Source organism: Notamacropus eugenii, chromosome 1 (genome assembly GCF_028372415.1).
Source record: "Notamacropus eugenii isolate mMacEug1 chromosome 1, mMacEug1.pri_v2, whole genome shotgun sequence".
In the NCBI taxonomy this organism is placed as follows: domain Eukaryota; kingdom Metazoa; phylum Chordata; class Mammalia; order Diprotodontia; family Macropodidae; genus Notamacropus; species Notamacropus eugenii.
Window position 1 is genome coordinate 345482775 of NC_092872.1, and position 20361 is coordinate 345503135.

General features: G+C 36.2%; 2 protein-coding genes across 4 annotated transcripts in view; one reads left to right on the plus strand and one right to left on the minus strand.

Moving 5' to 3' along the window:
• The first annotated feature begins 1990 nt into the window (after window positions 1-1990).
• LEAP2 (liver enriched antimicrobial peptide 2) lies at window positions 1991-5127 on the plus strand. The gene is made up of 3 exons (XM_072630035.1): window positions 1991-2097; window positions 2593-2732; window positions 3626-5127. The coding sequence occupies exons 1-3, from the start codon at window positions 2041-2043 to the stop codon at window positions 3660-3662; spliced, it is 234 nt and encodes a 77-aa protein (XP_072486136.1). The 5' UTR covers window positions 1991-2040; the 3' UTR covers window positions 3663-5127.
• AFF4 (ALF transcription elongation factor 4) overlaps window positions 4550-20361 on the minus strand; it is a 92617-nt gene continuing 76805 nt past the window's right edge. For all 3 annotated transcript variants that reach the window (XM_072630031.1, XM_072630032.1, XM_072630033.1), the window contains 8 exons: window positions 17847-17941; window positions 16701-16764; window positions 16447-16583; window positions 16099-16170; window positions 15106-15199; window positions 14178-14221; window positions 12120-12340; window positions 4550-10538 (listed from right to left, as the gene is read on the minus strand). In XM_072630031.1, the coding sequence (XP_072486132.1) occupies window positions 10411-10538; window positions 12120-12340; window positions 14178-14221; window positions 15106-15199; window positions 16099-16170; window positions 16447-16583; window positions 16701-16764; window positions 17847-17941 (855 nt within the window). In that variant the 3' untranslated portion in view covers window positions 4550-10410. The remainder of the gene's footprint in view (window positions 10539-12119; window positions 12341-14177; window positions 14222-15105; window positions 15200-16098; window positions 16171-16446; window positions 16584-16700; window positions 16765-17846; window positions 17942-20361) is intronic.

A 20361-nucleotide genomic window follows, 5' to 3' on the forward strand; every position in this document is an offset into this window, starting at 1 on the left:
GTGCAAAACTTTTTCAATTTTTTTTATCACAATTTTTCATCTTATTTCCTGTTACCATCTTTGTCCCATTTGTTTGGTGAAGGGTTTCCCCTACTTATAATTATGAAAGGTACTTCCTTTCTTCCTCCTCTTATGATGTGACCTTTTAAATCTGCGCCACATATCCATTTGTAGCTTAGTGGGGGTACACAGTGTGAAATGTTCTTAACCTGAGGTCCATTAACTTTTTAAAATGATTATTTTGACAACTAGTTTGATACAATTGGATTTCCTTTGTAATCCTTTGTATTTCATTTTATGCATTTAAAAACTTTATTCTGAGGGATTTCACCAGACTGCTAAGGGTATCTATGCTACAAAAATAGTTAAGAACCCTTGCTCTTTTTCTACCATAGAGCATTCCAGTTTTCCTAGTAGTTATTAGTGAATCCTTACTAGTTGGAGTCTACGGGTTTACAGAATATATGCTATTCTGTTTTTTTGCAAAGCCTTTTGTTTCTCATATATTCATTGATCATCCTGTCTATTTTTTAAGCAGTACAAAATAGATTTGATGATGATTGTAGAACAAGTTAGTATCTGGTACTGTAGGTCCCCTTCCTTCCCACTTTTTCTTTTTGAGAATTTTTGAGACTCAAACTTTTGTTCTTCTAGATGAATTTTGTTATAATTTTTTCTACTTCTTGACCCCCAAATAAGTGAATTTTAGTAGCAGTCATTCTCATTATATTAACCTGGTTCAACCATGTGTAATTTTTATCTTTCCAATTACTCAGATATTTTAATGTTTGTCTTCATAAAATTCTTGTGTGGCTTGGTAGACTCCCAAACATTTCATGCATTCTTGTTACTCTAAATGAAATTTCTCTACTTGTCAGCAATATGCGGGAAAGGTTAGTGAGTTGGTAGGCTTATTTCATATCTTGCTATTTTGATATTATTGTTTCAATTAATTTTAGTTGAACCTAAAATGCAAAAGATGTGTTTTCCCTTTGCCCATTTATTTCATTCATTCCTTTTTCTTGTCTTATGACCATTTAGCTAACATTTCTATCACTGTATCAATAATAGTATTGATAATGAACATCCTTACCCCTAATCTTATTGAAAAGACTTTAAACATTTCTCCATTTACAGATACTAGCTCTTGTTTTTAGATACCATTGATCATATTAAGGAAAGATCTATTCATTTTATAAGCAAAGATGAATGTTATGGTTTGTCAACAGTCTTCTGTATAAATTGTTACAATTAATTTTCTTAATATTATCTGTTGTGTTAAGTGAGAGATGAACACTAGAACAATTCACAACACAATTACACATAAAACGAACACCAAATGAAATAAGAAGTATATGCTAGCAGCATACAGAGATGATGAGGGATAGATCATTAGATATGGCCAGTGTGTTGACTTGAATTATTTGTGTATCTACTTTATTCTGAAGGAGGGACCTTTTGAGAACAGGTGAGGAAGTCATTGGGAATTGATCGCATTATTTTAAAAAATCAACAAAACATATTTTGCTAAAATAGGCAGCTATCCACACAGAGTTTGAGACTAGAAAATGCACTTATGACAAATGGTAGCTCCAATGACCCCCACTTTAAAACACAAACACACACACACACACACTTGTCCTTCCCTAAACAGAGATGCAACTATTAATGTTATTTTTAAGAGCTAATTACTGGAACATTTTGATTAGTGATATCAATTGCTTACGATCAGGTTCCTAACTTGGACGTCAAAAGGGGAAAAAAAGGTGGGAGTCAAGATGTAATTTTTCTTAAAGGGGTAAAATCTAAACTAGGCCAGTTAACAACCACTTCAAAGGTCAACTGAGGAATCAGCCAACAGAATTAGCCTAAGAGGCAGACCTTGAGCAGATTGCTCTAGTAGACATTAACTTATTAAAGTTTCCCTGATCTCTGCTCCAACCTTTGCCCCCTGGAACATTAATCACTGGGCTGATTTCAACCTATAAAAGACAAGAGGTCTGTGTTGGCACTCAGATCTCCAGCTTCCTACACACTGCTATGGGACCCCTTAAGCTGTTAGCCCTGTTCATGGTGTGCCTGCTGCTCCTGAGACAGGTAAGCAGAAGGGGTAAGCCCTGACCCACCACTCTGGGCCTTGTGGGCAGATGGTAAGATTCCTGAGGGAAAGTGGACCTACGTCCACCTGAGAAATGACTTGGCTGCTCCACCCTCACTCTCTTCCCTCTTAGAGAAACCTTTCTCCCTAAGCCTAGGTCTTTTTGTTGCTGTTCAGTTGTTCAGACTCTTTCCGACCTCATCTGGGGTTTTCTTGGAAAAGACTGTTTTGTCATTTCCTTCTCCAGATCATTTTACAGATGAAGAAATGGAGGCAAACAGTTAAGTGATGTGCCCAGGACCACAAAGCTGCTCTGAGGTCAGATTTGGACTCAGGAAGATTGGCATGCTGGGCCATCTAGATGCCTCTGAGGTTGGGCTAAACAAAGGCTTACCTTATTCTTGTCCTAATCTCACAGGGATGTTGTGAGGAATGCTGGAGACATGACTTAAAGTGTATCTGTAATGACTGTCATCTTCCACCCTATTCCTTAGGTGGGGTCATCTCCCTTGCCCCAGCAGAGCTCAGTGCAGAGAAGACTAAGAAGGATGACCCCCTTCTGGCGAAGTGTCTCCCTCAGGCCTATTGGGGCATCTTGTCGTGATAACTCCGAATGCATCACAAGACTATGCAGGTACCCACAATTCTGAGGCTATGTGTATATATGTGTGTGTTTGGGGGTGGGGAGGGGGGGAATGGAAAGGGAGGGTATGAATGGAGAAGAGATAATAATAGCTAATAATAATGGCTAACATTTGTATAGCATGTAGTATGTGGTAGGCCCTGTGCTAAGCAACTTAGTATTATCTTATTTAATCCTTACACAACCATAATTGGTAGGCGGTATGATTACTTCCATTTTACAGATGAGAAAACAGGAAATTAATGGACTTGCTCGGGGTCACACAGCTAGTGTCTGAGGCTGATTTTGAACTCAGGTCTTCCTGAGTTCCTCAGGCCCCACATTCTAGCCACTGTACCACCTAGCTGCCAAAGCTGGCACAGAGGGAAAAGAATGCCTGTCAGGCTCAGGAGATCAAAGTTTTTTAAGTCACAGGGATAATCTGGAAACACTAGCCTAGATTGTGGGAGGACAAGAGGAAAGGGAGCATGTATCATATTCTTGGTTCTTCATGACTGGGACAAAATTGGGACTGTAGTCTGGGGTGGTTGGCAGACCTTCAGAAGGGTCCAAGGACCAAAGCTTGCTTCTTTTCTCTTTCACTAACAGCTTAGCAATTCAGGTGATCAGGACCTTTTAGAAAGACAAATTCCACTTTCTACCTTACGAGATTCCAAAACTAGGCAAGACAATAAAGAGGTTTTTACTTACATACATATGTATCTCTGTGTGAGTGTATATATGTGTATACATATATGCATACATGCATATGTTTACATATACATGTGTATATGCGTGCATATATATACATATATATGTCTATCCACAGATATATGTATATGTATCTATGTATGAATAGTCAGAGCCCTGCCTCTGCCTTGTAACATATCTTTTTATTCACCTAGGAAAAGACGCTGTTCCCTCAATGGGACCCAGGAATAATATATTTACTTAAGAAAAGAGAAGAAAGCAGCTGCTTCCAATGCTCCGTTCTATGGAATATTGACTATTAGCAGCATAACTACTGGAATTATCTGTGAAGTTGTTTTACCATTTAATATTTAAAGGCAAGATGCATACTTTAACTTGGACACTCTATTCTCCCCACAACATACCCCCATTCTTAAGAGTATGGACATGTGGAAAATGACATTTAAACTTTTGAACTTAAGAGTGTATTTTTATAAGCATGTATTATTGTTAAAATTTGAAAAATTAAAATTTCTAAAAAATCTTAATGAGACAAATCTGTAATTCAAGCTTTTGGGATATGGAATATAGAAAAATAAATCTATTATTTTATGGTAAAAGACTAGAAAAATTTTCAGTCTGCAAAATTGGGGAAAGGGGTCACTAAAGAATAGGAATAATATGGTAGAATGTTAAAATTTAAGGCAAAAGTCTATAATTTCAAAACTTGTGTACGTAGCACTGGTCTTTCACTTATCTTTCCAGTGACAAAGCCATGGCCAATAATTCTGGTACCTACGCACCCACTACCATCAAAGAAATACATCCATGCTCTGAATTATCCCCAAGAAGGAACTCAAAAATCTTGTAAATTTATCATTGGAACAATTCCTACTCTAAGGACAAACTCAGAAAGAAAGCGAAGACTTTGGTAAAACATCATTTCGATAATTTGATTTTCATGCACGTGGATCATACAATAGTCCTACTGGACCACTCAAGAAGCCGATGTAAGTTGTGATAAGGTAAAAATTATACCCACCAAAACATGTTTTCAAAGGACCTGGATTCCTGAACCCAGTGCAAAAATACAAAATGAGAATCCAAATTAGGAGGAAAAAAAAGAAGTATAAACAGCATAGCATTTATAAAGTTTAATACAGAAAAATCTATTTGATATTTATTAAACTTAAGTTTTTCCAGTTATGGTTTTGCATTATACAAAGCATTTAATGACACAGTAGTTAAAAAGATCTTTACAAATTGAAATGTGATACCCTTTTCTCCAAATATTTTAATTGCCATAAATTTGTTTAAAAATACACATTAAATGCATGTTTCAGACACTCTAAACTTTCTATAATCTCAATACCACAAAATACATAGAATATACTATACAGATGTGGAAAAATCTAGTTAGTATATAATACTTTGCTCACCATTAACAGCTTTATTACGTGAAATGCACATATTGACTTAAAAATCCTAACTTCTGAGCCCCAAACTATCCCTTGAAATTTAAGTGTATTGCAACAAATAAAACTCACAGTATGTACTTTAAGTTTTGGCTGAAAATACCAGATGCCTAAATAATTTGGATAAAACAAATGTCAAACAGGGACTTGAATCATGTACAAATAAAGACATCTTGTCAGTCACTAACAATATCTTTTCTTTAGGATCAACCAGGGCTTATAAGTTAGCTACCCACCCCAGCTTCTCTTCATCAACATCCCTCCCTCAAACAAAACAAAAATGAAACAACAAAAAAAACCCTCAAACCCTTACCAAATAATTATAATTTCAAATAAGATAAAGGATTTTCAATAAATATATAAGCACTTCATCCTCCATATACAAATCATTCAAAAGGGAGACCAGATACAAATTCTAGGAGCTGTGCTTGCTAACACCATGTCTGGTCTGAGAAGGTGAACTTTTAGGCATTCGTATCAATGCAGTCAACTCAATTAGTGAGTGCCACAATACTGATGAATGCTCAACTGAATAATTTGCTAGGGTTATGCATAAAGTCACACAAACAAGGACATTTTTTGAAAGTCTACATCACCAGCTAGTGGAATAAATATGGGCCCTCATGGCATAGACTTGAAAGGCAGCATTTCCAGTCACTTTTTTCTGATGAAATAAAACAGGCAGATAATTTCAAAGGTGAACAGTTATAATTCAACTATATTTCTGGGCAGCCTTTTCTTGCTCATTTTAAGACATGCTGAATAATGGCATAGGGAAGATTAATGGGCTTATCCTCCAAAGGCTAATAAAAGCATGAGAACCAGTCTGCAACTTTAAGGTTTTCACAGGGCAAAGTCTATATTTACATCTAGCCCTAACTCCCAACTTAACCACTTGTGGTGGAAGCATCAAGTTCCTTCAACTGAACTGCTGGTCTAAAGATCTAATGCAGCTTAGTAAGAAGTACTTTACCTTTAAAATCTGCCTTTAACAATGATCTTTTGACAACTGACTTCTGCTCTTACAACTAACTGTTTAGCTCTGGTCTCTAGAGAGCCAAATAGGCTCTCCATTAGCTGAGACTTTTAGAAATCACCAAACCCTGGCAACTAATGTAAACTGTTGGTCACAGTTTACTCTCAAGTCATCTGGGAGTTAATTCATGTAGCATTTACTTTAATGCAGAATTAGTCTGGGTCTATATAACCTATTACTAGGGGGGAAAACCCACTTCTCCACCATACTTTATACTAAAGCTAAAGATAATGAAATCTGTGTTTCAAAGAATTGAGGAATTCTAGTCATAGACTCTATAAGGTTGTACAATAGTTACTCCCCAGTGGGGTGAGTTCATTCAAAACTTGGACTTGCTTAGGCTTAACATATCCTACTTCATACAAAAATCCCACTAAGTGCACCTGTGACAAAGCAAAATATTATATAAATAAAACACACAATGAGGCCATTTTTATCCAAATAGCAATTGGAAAATTAAGACTCCTCTCCACCCGATCCCACCCCCCCCCCCTACAAAGCCCTAACATATTAATAAAGGGCACAGATACATTTTAGAATGAGCTTACTGCAAATAAACTCTTAATCTAAAGGAATACACATTGCACTCTTGTACATTACTATGCAACAAATGTCACTGAATAAGTGACAGAAGTGTCACTGAGAAAGTGACTTAGATCGATTTAATAAATAATGTGGAAATGGGTGCACTAAGCTAAAATACTACACATATATACTTTAGACAAACTGATTTCATGGTTTTTAAAAAATACATTATATATAAAGTGAGTATGTGTACATAATTCTAAAGATTCAAACTGCTCACTATCACACCAAGAAGAGTGCAGAATGTACTCCTTTTATGGCTAAATCATCTTCAACCAAAACCCCTGGGGTTACACTGGATTCCCATGGATTATTATTATTATTTTAATCCATTAAATATGAATGCCAAAGCCTTGAACTTCGAAAAGTTTGTTTTCTGTAATCTTGCTTCACAAAGAGAAACCCAGCTGTTATAAATCAAATAAATTCCATAACATTATAAACTTTCTATCAGCCAATATAGAATTAAGCTGTCTGAGCCAGCCTGGTCTGATTACTATGTTTCTTTAATTAAAAGAAGAAATAGATGTGAGGAAAAGGATTTAGTCAAACTACAAGTGGTTCAAAGTGCAACACTGATATATAAATATATATATATATATATCCATCCACAATAATAGGAACCCTCTTGGTACAACAAGGAGTGGCCTTTTCCCCAAATGTACATTATTTGGGACTGGTTTGCATCGTTGGCTTAGGCCAGAGTTTTTCAAACACCTTCTTTGGCAGACATATGTACAAATCTCATCTTGTATCACAGCATAGAACTCCTAAAAAGGTCACCATCTTCAAGTTTTGCTTTAAAGGAGGCAGTACTGGTGCTGTCAACAACAATCATGGTTGAGCTACCTCACTAGGCGGAAGCCACAGCTCTGCTTCTTGGAGCAGGATTGAAGGGGGTGGAAGAAAAAAGATCTTGACAGGTGAAGGCAGTGGCTGTGAAGAAAGGTTCCATCTCATGAGGTTGGGGTCCCTAGGACCTAGCTCAGCCAGGCTATGTTGAGGCTCCCAGGATGAAAAAAGCACTGTTGGACATGACAATGTTCCATACTTTGGTTGTATATAAAGGGTAAAATGTTAGCTAAATCATGTATGTAAGACAGAAGGCAGACAAAATTAGTCTTTAATGAACTATGTGATCTGATTAAAGAGCTGTATTTAAAAAATGATCAGTACATTAAAAGTTAGATCAGCCTTTTGTCATTAGTTGTATTCAATTTAAAAGTTAAATAAAAAAGTCACAAGAAACTTGAGGTGGAATGGTCACCTACAACAGAGCCAAATATCCAGATGACTGTAGACAGAGGCAGGGAGGCCATATTCTACCCATTGCTATTAGGGTTTCTGCCAGAAACCATGGCATTTGAAATATAATTACTCAGACCCAAACCTTCTATTGCCCATTACTTACTGGAAGGAAATGTTCTTCAACTGAAAAGAATTCACCATCCCAGTATGAATACATTTTAAGGAGAATATTTTAGTGCAGCACCATTCACCACACATGAGAATTTCCATTCACCCAACACACATCTGCATGCACACACACATGAAATTTCTGCTGACCATCAGGTCATACAAGGTCATACATATATAAAATACAGTAGGCCTTACGGTCCCCCTAAGATACCATGGAGCTGAAAGAGAAAGAATGAATCTGCTTTGATACTAGTTGAAAATCTTCTTACTAAAAAATCATTATAGACTCTACAAGAAGGTTATCCTTTGAATATAGCCCCTAACAGTTTCTCTCTCTCTCTCTCTCTCTCTTTCTCTTTCTCACACACACTCACACAGATTAAAATTCAGAAGGGTGCTAAACTGACAGAAATCTACACCAGAGGAAAGTTTTCAAAACAACATTGGTCTGCTAACTTCCTCCTCTCCGACAGTAGAAAACCATCTTTTTTTTTGGAAGTACAAAACAATCAAGGAAGCCCTACAAATACGCAATTATAATACAATAAAAGCTTGCTAGTTTGTAAAATGTGAATTTAAAAGACCAAAACCCAGAGGACAAACTGCAATGTTCAATGTTGTACAACGTTTACAACTCAACATTCAATTCCTTTTTTTTGCACTTGCCATCCTTTTGGCACGTGATGATGATCCAGACATTGAGTGCAATCTTTTTTTTTCCTGAAAGCATATGTTCATTTCTGGTACTGAGAGGAAAATCTGCTTATTTCAGCGGCCTTATACAATCCAGGCTCACTAGATTTAGACTAAACATTATACTAAAGGGTTACCATTTATAAAAGCAATTATTTTTACACGGTTAGTCCTAAAGAAACATTTAAAAGGAAATGAAATTTTACCTAACTACTGCACAAAACCAGCTGCACACAGTAGACCTGGTCCTCCTGTGACGCTTCGTCTGTAAACAGTCCATAAAGTCTTCATCTAAATGTAAGATTTAAGGCACACCAGACATGATAGGGGCACTAAGCAAAGTACAAACAGTACAGTCCTCACCTTGTATTCCAACAAGCACCTTGTATGGAAAGGTACTTTGGTGCACAACTTTTACAAAAGCAGCCACTTCAAACCCGTGGAGGGCTCTCCTTTTACATCAGAAAGATAACTTCTCTAAAGTGAATATTCTGCTCCCAACTGACACAATCATCACTCGTTGGGGGCCTTCATAATACAATGGGGTAAACACATGATTAAAATAAGTTCTACGTCTCCAGATTAGAACAGTTTTACAACTTTGCTCTAAGTTGTAAGGTAAAATAGGACACACCCAAACTCCAGCCCATTTCCACAGCAGTCATTGTACGTGCATTTCAGAATATGACAAATGAGTCGACAAAGATAAAATAAAGAGAATTCTGAAGATGGGTGTGATGTTAAAACAAAATTTCTAATTTCTCAGTCATTGGAAGAGACAGAGGTAATGACTCTAAGGAGTTCTCTAACCCATTTTTCCAATGGTAAATGATACTGTTTCAATGCAGTATCAACTGACAAAAACAAAGAAAATAAAGTTTCAACAAAATTAAAAAGGTTCAAGATTGTCCTTTCATTTAAAAAAAAAAATTCTGTATGATGCATATCTCCCAGAGTTTATGTTCTTACCTGATCTCTTATAACTCATTAAATTTTAGTAACTGTAACACTGTGAGACTGCTATGGTATTGTTAAGTGTGATAATGATTTTTAAAATAATAACCCATCTTGAATCAAACATGATCTTCCCCTGATCTAGAATGCTATATTCTAATATTTAAATTTCTTCTCACATGTTTAAGAACCTTTCTGGGTCCTTTTCCTTAACATTAAGTACAAATTCTGCAATACTTAAACTGTAGTTGTCATTTAAGATTTGAATAGGAGGTGGCAGACATGTTAAATACATGTTTCTACATTTGAGAATATAATGACCCTCTTTTATAAGCGTCACCACATGGAGACATCACTGAGAACAAAGTTTAAAGTACATAAATAAAAGAGTCTGCATGAAATTCCTGCTAAGCGTTTGGTAGGACAAACTTATAGGTAGAAATCATCATTAAAATAGCCCTACCAAAATGGACAGCTAAAAATTAAAATAAATATGACTTAAATTGATTACTTATGCATCACAACTAGAATTTCAATCCCATTTCAGATTAGTTAAAACTGCATCTTATTAATACGCTGCAGATGTAAAAATGCTTAAATAACTTTCCAAATAGGGAGTACCTTAGAAGTCCATTAACATGATGGCTTTGGGTTTAAAAATAACGACAATAAAACAAACCAAAAACACAACTTTGACATGAGACAGTGAGGCAGAAGCATTCCGTGCTCTTAGTGTTGACTAAGCAGTGTTATGGCAGTCTTCCTTATTGATATGACACAGTGTTGTGGAGAAAAATCAGAGGCAACGAGAATATGTTCTGGGTAAGAATCCTTCGGTTCAAGATATCAACTTGGCATCCAAACGAAGCCAGTGAAGTCCCTGCCGGGTATAGCGAACTAGGTCTGTCATGATGCTTGAATTAAAGATGAGAGGGCCCATAACTTTATCCAGTTCAGCAAAGAACTCTAAAATGAGCAAAAACATTAATTAAATCATGTACAGTCTCCTATGTGACTGTTGTGTCATCTGGCAGACAGTGCAGTAAAAAATCCATAATTCATGGGAAGAATGGAAGTAAGTTTTTTTCCTCTCTCCTTGGAGAAATATTAAGCAATGTATATTTAGAATAACTCTTTTCCTGGGGAACATTCTACCTCAGGTATAGACTCACTAAATCTCAGCATCAGAAGAAACCTCGAGGTTATCTAACCTAAACCTTACCTGTACCGAAAAACACTTTCTACAACATCCTAGAGAAGGGATCACCAAAACTTCTAGATGAAGATCTTTGGTAGAAGAGGAATCCACTCTCTCCAAAAGCATTCCTCTTATGGATTTTTTTTTTAACCAGAATTTGCTGCCAGAGTTACATTTACAAGCAAAATTACAATTTAATGAACTTGACACAACAATAAATCTAGTACTCTTTTTTTTCTTTTGGAAGGGGGAAAGCAAGGCAGTAGGGGTTGGGTGATTTGCCCAAGGTCACACAGCTAGTAAATGTCAAAAGTCTGAGGGCAGGTTTGAACTTAGGTCCTCCTGACTCCAGAGCTGGTGTGCTATTCACTGTACCACCTAACTGCCCCAAATCTAATACTCTTTCTTCTGCACTATGGTACTTTAGGAAATTTTCCACTTTCCAATTCAATCTGGCATTGTTATCTTTTCCCTTTTATTTGAAATATAAAGATTGGTATTTAGCACATAGAGGGTTCTTAGTGAATTAAATTAAGATGAAATAAGACAATTTTAGAAGATATTTTTTGTCTACAAATCTTGTTGTTATTTTCATGAAAATTAGATGTTTTGGAGATATTGGGATATATTCCTGTGACTAGTTGGTTTTCACTACAAAAAAAGTAAATTAAAGTGAATTAAAGATACATTTTTACATTATATTTTAAATACTAGAAGAGTGAGCACAAATTTCTTTTAGAAGAGCTTAAAAAGTATCACCCTTATCATGACAGACCACTGAGACTGGTTAACTTAAAAAACTTTTTTTTTCTCCCTCCTAAAGATCTATAATTATGTTACCAACAGAGATTGCACTCTCTATAATTTAGTAAGTCTTTGAAAGTTGCGACAGTTAAAAATTTAAACACCTTCTGGTCAACCTGATAATGATTCAGCCAGGCTGATTCTCACTGAATAGGACCATACATACACACATATTGTCCCTTACCAGGCCTATAACCAAAACCTTTCCTTTCCATCTTGGTAGGAGCTATCACATCTTATTCTCTGCAGGCATGTACATTCGGAGCTTAATTCTCTATCACAATGAAGCAACAGAAAAGGCTATTAGGAGAACAAATGTCTATACCAGGTATGGTTTACCAGAGTATTAACTGTATAGCTTGTTTGTTAAAAGCCCAAAATCTTCAAATTAATGTCATTAACCCTAAAATAGATTACACAAAATGAATATCAATACTTTAAAAATACCAATACTTATAATGAATTATTTACACCAAAAATTAACTTGTTTGGCTTTTTTTAATTCATCCACTATCCTCTAAATGTACCGATTTCCTAAAATCTACCTTTTTGCTCCTTAGAAAGCTGTTCAGCTTGGTCCCAGATTTCAGTGGCATAAAGGAAGTTGGATGTAACCTGAACATAGCTGGCTGCCATCTGGTGGATTTTCTGTGGAATAGTTACTGAAGAACTGCTTCCTGAAGTGCTGCTTGCCCCTGAAGTATAATTTCCTGAATTGCCAGGAGAGAGCTTTGGAGAAACTGGGGAAGGCATCCCAACAGCTTTGCTGTATGTACAAGAAAGAAAAAGCAACAACTTTGATTGTGATATGATGTGCAGAACATAACAAAATTTAAACTGTTAGCAACTGATTGAGGATTTCATGACTTTCATAAACTAGCAGAATAAAGAACTGGTTTTCTGTTTTTCACCATAAGCATATAATGTAGAACTGTTTCTTAAAATAGACAATGAAAGAGTACAATGTTCTGAACCACTGTAATTTTGTTACACAAATTATTTAACAAGATTATTCACTGTTGGCAGGCACAGCTTTCAATTATCCTCAGTTCTCTAACAGTGCAGTGTTTCCTATGGACACATAATGTGAGCTACATGTTCCTTTGGCTTCTGTAAGACTAATTCAGATGAAGTTCCAAAATTCACTGTTATCTTATCAATGGATATTAGTGTATGGTGACATACTAAGTAATGTAAGACATCCATTTAGGAAAAAAAAATATTATAGATGTAATTATATATGTGTGATTATACATGTAGAATGTACATAAAAATACATCTGAGACTAGATCAGTCTGAAACTAAATCTCAAACCAAATGAATGAAAGAACTGATAAGATATAGGCATTTTAATTCCAAACTGAACTGTTAAAAATACTAATGTCCTAACTTTGGGATATATTTTTTAAAACCAAAACTGGAATAAAAAAGCCCATAATAATAAAATCTACACATAGTATGGATAAATCAAACAGAAATATTACTATAGGTTCCTTCTCTCTTCTATTCCTTTTTACTCATAGGATTATTATAGTTATCACTTCCACATCTTGGAGATTAGGGGATGACACCCCTACAATCTGGAAAATCCGGGTAAAATTATATGGCCCTCCCTTCGTAGCAGAGAAAAGGTCTGACTTTTTTCTTTTTCTCTTATGGGGTTACTGAGAGTACCTTGTTGTAAAATCTGGGTTGATACTATACAATACTATATATATGTTTTATGCATTTCTGAGTTTCTAAACTTTTTCTATCACTGTTGGCTTCCACAAAACCCATCAAATTCTCATTTAATTTGTTGTATCAACCCTCAATATATTAAAATCATGATGGGGAAAACTGCGATGTAGCAGGAATTAACTGTAGTCAGGTGTTGGTATGAATGAATGAAAATGCATCTAAGCATTCTGGGGATACAAATACACTTATTCTTCTGAAACGTCTCTCCTAGATCAGTGTTCCTCAGCATTCTGTTGATTCCTCTCTCTCTTGACCTTTCACTTCACTGGATTCCCAAATCTCTATCTGCAGCTCTGATTTCTCTCAAGCTCCACTTATATTTCCAAGTACTTTTTGATATCTCTACTTAGGTAACCTCCTCAAATTTAATAGGTCTGAAACCAAATTAATCACTGGAAGTGGCCCTAAGTACCAATTTGGGTGCTGGTATTTTGGGGTAGGAGTCCACCCCCCAAAACTTTTCTCCCTAGATACTGTGCTACAGTGTGGCTGGCGGCAGCAGCAGTCTTTATGCAGTAGAGAAGAACCAGACCTCTCTCATTTGCCTCTAGGGTTTCTGAATAACAGTTTCAAACTCAAATACCAGAAAAGTTCCTTCCAGTCTCAAAGGAAGCAAAATGTATCTAATAATTTAGTTGAGACTGTCCCAAATATTAAGAATAAAAGTATGGCAATTCTTTAGATTCAATTCATAAAATTTTCAAATGTTGCTGTGTGGAACATCATTCTGAATGATGAGGAAGTATGGCACATACAAACTGTCCTTATTGTCCACTTTGACACAAATTTATATATTCAAGAAGTACTAAAATAACTATTAGGGAATAATTTTTATTTCACAGGATAAGAATAACATTACCTACCTTCCCATGCCAGGTGATGGAGCTTGAGAATTATTATAGGAATTCTAGAGACAAAACACACACACAAACACAAAACCAAAAACAAAACAAACAAAAAAACCACAATTTACTTGTCAATCAAATCAATGAATACTGAATGTCTACTACATATGAGCTTTGTACTCTCCAAAACAAGCATAAAGCATGGTTTTTGCCCTCAGAAAGAGCTTACAATCTTTTTAGGGAGAGAAGACATATATGTACATGGCACAGGTGATAGAGACAATAAAGAAATATATGAATACAAAAGAGGGAGACATTACTGTGAGCTGAGGAAAGGTAGTTGAGTGGCATCTGAGAAATGAGTTTATGGAAAAGCTGTGCCTGGAAGAATTTAGAAAGACTCTGAAGGGCATCTAAGGCAAAGGCTACAATATAAATAAAGGTACAGAAGTGGGAATGTACAGAGCTTGTTCATGGACGGTGGGTAGCCTTGCTGGAGAAAGCTCAAAAAAGCAAGGGTGGGGGGTGGATTGTGGATGGTCCTAAATGCTAATAAAAGAAGTATGAACAGAAAAGAGAGACATGCAAGGAGGAGTTAAGAGATTATTCTAAAGCTTAATGAAAATGGATTTATATATTGAAATATTATTTATACATGGCTAAATAAACTGTCAAAGATGGTCAAAATGGGATTTGAAAGAGCAGCTTGCCAAAAACTGTCTTGTTGGAAAACCTACCTAAATCCCAACAATCGTCAAAATGAACATTCGCCATAGTCATTAGCTACCTCCTCCTCCTCAATCCCCCGATATTCAGAGGCTTATAATGCTTCCCTCTCCCAATACTGAAAAACACTGTAAGGATATTTCTAGGGATAATGGAAGGAGGCCCTTTTGCAAAATTAGGTTTGAGAACCAAAATTTATATTTCTATCAGCTACATTTACCTTTAAATGTTCAGTTAATGTTTTTGAGTACTTCAAAGCATTCTCCTTCTTCAGCTTAAATAACCTCAGGTACAATAAGGACTGACATCGAAGGCTTGGAAAAAAAAAAGAGAGAGAGAAGAAAGACTTGTTTACAATGCCAACACAGGACAAAGAAGAAACTGTTATCACTAAGTTGACAATGACATTAGCTTTTTAATTTGTAGGTAAAAGGACTCAACTACTAATACTACAAATTGAGATAAAATTACTATCAATAAGTATTTATTAAGAGCCTACTACGTGCCAGGCACTGTGCTAAATGCTGGAGACAGTTCCTGCCCTCAAGGAGTTCACAATCTTAACAGATTACTATTAATACTAAAATAGAATTAAGGAGTAATATTATTACTCTTTAAGCATTCCAGAAAGCTGAGTGAAAGCTAGCTAAGTGAACAGTGTGTTATCATCAAGATTATCAATCTTAAGCCCCTAATTCTGAAACTGGCTCTTTCTATGACTTCCTACCCCCAAACAGCCCAGAGAAGTATAATAAGCAGGCCCACTATACTGCCCCCACACTTTAGATAACAGATATATTTCTATTTTTATTCTCTTCTTATAAATGGGGTAAAAAGCAGCAAGGAAGAGAATGAATCCATGTGCACACTACTAGATCCCCAAGAAAAGACAATGTGAGAGATGAGGTTAAAAACTTTGATTACGACACACCCTCCTGTACCCCACCAAAGCAAGACGAAGGGGTCTGTCTGGTAGGGAGAAGACAACCTTCTTCCATAGAGCCTTGCAATTTAAAAGCAAGACAAAAATCTATTTGTTTTATACTTTTCTTCACTTATGTCTTATAACACAGATCCTGGAATGCCAATCAAGATCATGGAATGCTAAACAGAACAAAACAAAAAACACAGATGTAGCGTGTATCTGAGTTAGAAAGTATTTCTGTGTCTAGAACAACCTGGTCCAAAAGTGGCACTTTACAATTCTACACACCAAAGAACTGCCAGTCTTTTATCTGCAGCCGTAGCGTCTGGTGCCAAGTAATTCTTCAGCTTCATAGTGTATCTGTAACATTAAGTACACAGATCAACGACCACAAAATGTAAGCAAAACCAAGTACTTTATTTTATCTAGTTACTTCTTTCCTCCCGACCTCCAACATATTAGAATCAAACAAATTCAAAGAAAAAGGCCTAGGAAATCATTTAGTTTAGAAGTCATTTAATTAGTTGCCCCACTGCCAATCCATGATTAAATTTTATTGTCAACTATATTCTTCACATCGAGGGCAGTGAATCAGCAATGCTGGCCGTGCTGATGTAGATATCTCCATGTACTCACTTAATTAGCTCCACAGTTTCTGAATACATAGGGAATGGAGACTTGGATTCCTGAGCATTTTTCTCCAAAGCATTCCCACATTCAATGAAGGATACCACAGCATCAAGATAATAGACAGCTTTCTCAAACCTATCAGACTAAAAAGAAGGTAGTTATTAGTGAAAATGAGAGTTGTGAAGTACCGCAAAGGTAGCTAAAATCAAAGTAAAAACTGCCAGCTAATTCCAAAAAGCTACACATGAAACCCAACATACCAACGCATCCGCATTGTGCTTAAGCTTTTTAGCTTCTTGTAAATAATGGTCTGCTGAATAACTCCTGTAACAGAAATGGAAAATTTTTTCATAAGATCACATTCTAATTTGTCTCTGTTGTAGTTCAATTTGTTCAGTGTTCAGTTATAGGAAATAATGTATGCAATCAAAAGTTACTTTATGTAGCAAGCATACTGGTTTATACAAGCAAAATTTAAATCAGATACAGTTGATTATTTCATAAAGTTTCCTAATGCCCTTAGGATAAACTGCAAATGCCTAAATTTGGCATTTAAAACCCTTTGCAATTATGGCGCCAGCATCTATTTCCAAGTTAACTATATTACTCCCCTTTCATGAAATTTGTTACCTTTCAACTGATCTACTTGTAAACTCAACATTCTATCTGTCACTTTCATAATGCTACATAAGCTATTCCCTATGCCTGGAATGCATTCCCTCCTCACATTTACTTCTTAGAAGCCCTACTTCTTTTAAGGTTCATCTCACGAGTCATATCCTATAGAAGATTTTTCTAATGTTCTTTGTTTTTTAGTGTTTTCTTCTTCATATTATCTGGTACACACTTTTCTGTTTATATGTTACATTTCTCCCAATAAAATATAAGCTTTTTTGTTTTGTTTTTACATCCCAGCACGTAGACACAGTACCATGACTATAGTAGTCACTGAGTAATTGCTTGTTGGATCAGATTTAGCCAAATGAATATATTGAAAATTTCAGAAAGCAAAATGAGACACTCAGGATAATACTAAACTTTCCAGTACAAAGCACTTAGTAACTAATTGACTCCTAAGATTCAGTAAAAATCCAAGAGATAACTTTGAACATAGCTGTGATAGAAATTAGAAGGAAACTATCCGCATGGCTAATCTCAGAAAAAGCCATTTGTTCTGGCTAGTATTCTGTTAGTAAGAATGGACATATAATTTGGAGTGCACTTTTAACAACTTGAGGTGGGCTTTGTACTGATAATATTCTGTCACAAGGAAGGATAATTATGCATGTTCTTAAAATTTTTTATTATTTTTTGCACACATAGTGTCAATGCCCTCTAATCATGATAAGACTTTCACATTTGAAATTCATCACTAGTGTACACAGACACATTTCCATTTGTTTTACCTGTCATCAAAGGCAAGCTTTGCTCTGCGTGCTTTAGAGCCATCAGGAATTTGTGTAGCTGGAGGATAGTTTGAAGAACTACTTGGAACCTTTTCCTGAAAAAAGTATTAGCAATTTGAAATAAACAGCTGCAAGCTAAAGAGTTAATCAGATTTGTAAACAATAAAAAAATTACTTTCTACTTCAAGATACAAATGAATCAACTCCTTACTCTTCTGCAATTCATTTTAATTGATGATGTTTTATAAACCACATGATTTATGAGCTATAAAATACTATGATTTAAGAACTCAAAATACTTAGAAAAAGTTACCTTCCATTTTACATGAACACAGTTCATTTTATTCAATCAATGTTGGTTAACGAAAACATAAGGAACACGTGGCCCTATTGTCAAAATCACATTACTTCTTAAAATCACTAGTAAATTATATGCTAAATCAATCAACCAGAACAGACTAATCTGTTCAGCATTATTTTCATGCATGGATTAGCAATACTCTGTTCACAACATCAAGTTCCTTCATTTTTCATTCATTCCCCTAAATTATATACTTCTATGAAGTCTATTCAAGGTGCTGGGGGCACAGAGTTCAGACATGGTCCCCACCTTGATGGGGCTGGCATTCCAGGTGATGGAATAAGACAAACATACACAATACCTCGCTACTTTAGAGGTCGGCAAAACAGTATTGTATAAGGTCTGTGGGAGGAGGTTGTTACTGACAAGGGAAAGTGGTGTAGAAGAAAGCACTAGATTTAGAGTGAGAAGGCATAGGTTCAAATTCTGGCTATATTACTGTATGTACTTAGCCAAATAATTTCCTCTTTATGGACTTCAATTTTCATATATGAAAAATAAGGAGAGTGGGCTCAAGTTCCTTCTAGCTCTAAACTATGATTTTTATAAGATGCCACTGAGTTACGTTCTGAAGGACAGGTGAGACTTCAACAGGCAAGCATAGTTAATAGTATGGCCAGGTCTGGAGGCACACAATTATAATTCTGCTGCTAGGAGTCTGAGGCTGAAGGATTGCTTGAAGTGTAGAGTTCTGAGTGACAGTGGGTTAAAGTTAAAGTTTAAGTCTAGCAACAGTATGGTGAGCTCCTGGCAGGGGAGAAACACAAGGCTACCTAAGGAGGTACAAAATGGAACAGGTCAGAAAAATGGAGCAATTTAAAGTTTCCATGATGATCAGTATTGGGATTGGGACTGTGACTGGCTGCTGTACCTCCACCCTGGGCGACATAAGGAGATCCAGTCCTCAAAACAATCACAAAACAGCCTGAGGCAGAAGGCAGTGTTATAAAAAATGTAGTGCAGCAGCACATTGTGGAGGTCCTTGCATTCCAGGACAGAGGGCTTTTTTAGTAGGTAAGAGGAAGTTACTAATTAATGATTTCTGAGCAAAGGATTGACATGATCAGAGGTATGCATAAAATAGACCATTCAGGGTAAGGACACAAGGAATGGAGTACAGGCAGATAGATTAGAAGGTGGAGATACCTATTAAGAGGATTCTTAACAACAGTTTAGGCAGGTGATGATAAGAATCTATGTACCCGCGTGGTGACAATACAAACAGAGGATTAATTCAAGAAATGTTATAGAACAGAAAAGACTTAAAAACTGATCCTGAGAGATGAAAGAGGAAGGTGTCTCTGATAACATGGTGGACAACATGGTACCACAAAAAGGAACAAAGAGGAAGAAGTGGAGCAAGAAAGACAAGAAGTGTGGTCTTGAAAATGGTGACTCTGAATTGCCAACAGGACATCTCAGGGGAGATTACGCTATGGGCAGTTTGAGATGTGGATCTGGAGGTAAGAAGAAAGCTTGCTACTTTACCCAAGTCAATTGCTTTCTAGTTTTCCTAGTTCTAAGTAATTGATGTTTGAGGGTTGACCTACATATTCTACAGTAAACTCAAAATGGCTATGGAACCTGAATATTATATCATAAAAAAATCCTAAGAGAAGCTGATCATGCCTTTGCTGCCATTCTCTCCTATATGGGTGACCTGGACATCCCTGTCACCGTAATAGTTCTTTAATGCTAGATTCTTTGTTCACTCATTTTTCCTGTCTTACTTCCTAAGTTTGGACTTCTCATTAAGGCTAGACTCATACCATTTCTGAATTGAATGTTTGGGCAAGCTTGGTCCTATTTTATATTCTCTTGGGTCCTGCTACTTTCTCCAGATAATAAGTATTGTGTTCTTCAAGGATCTCAGAAACAGCTTAAGATCCAAGAGAGCTCAAAACACTCTGAGAAGGGAAAAGTTCACTTTCTGCCTTGCAGGTCTAAACTCTACAAGCTTCTGACCTGGATTTAGATCTGAATAACACAACTATGGGCTTACCCCTTGCTGAAGCTCTACTGGAGAGCTGTTCGACCCAACCACTGTCAGCTAATAAGAAGGCTCTAAGGGTTCTGAATGACAGAACTGGAGGCTCCCCTTTGGTCTAAGCTCCCTGAACTTGTTATTCTGCTGCAGGTTTCAGAACAAGCTGT

Excerpts from the sequence above, each read along its gene's own strand:
- LEAP2 (XM_072630035.1), top strand. The coding sequence starts at position 2,041 with ATGGGACCCCTTAAGCTGTTAGCCCTGTTCATGGTGTGCCTGCTGCTC. Across the intron at positions 2,098-2,592 it reads GCCTGCTGCTCCTGAGACAG|GTGGGGTCATCTCCCTTGCC; the intron begins GTAAGCAGAAGG and ends CCTATTCCTTAG. Across the intron at positions 2,733-3,625 it reads TGCATCACAAGACTATGCAG|GAAAAGACGCTGTTCCCTCA; the intron begins GTACCCACAATT and ends TTATTCACCTAG.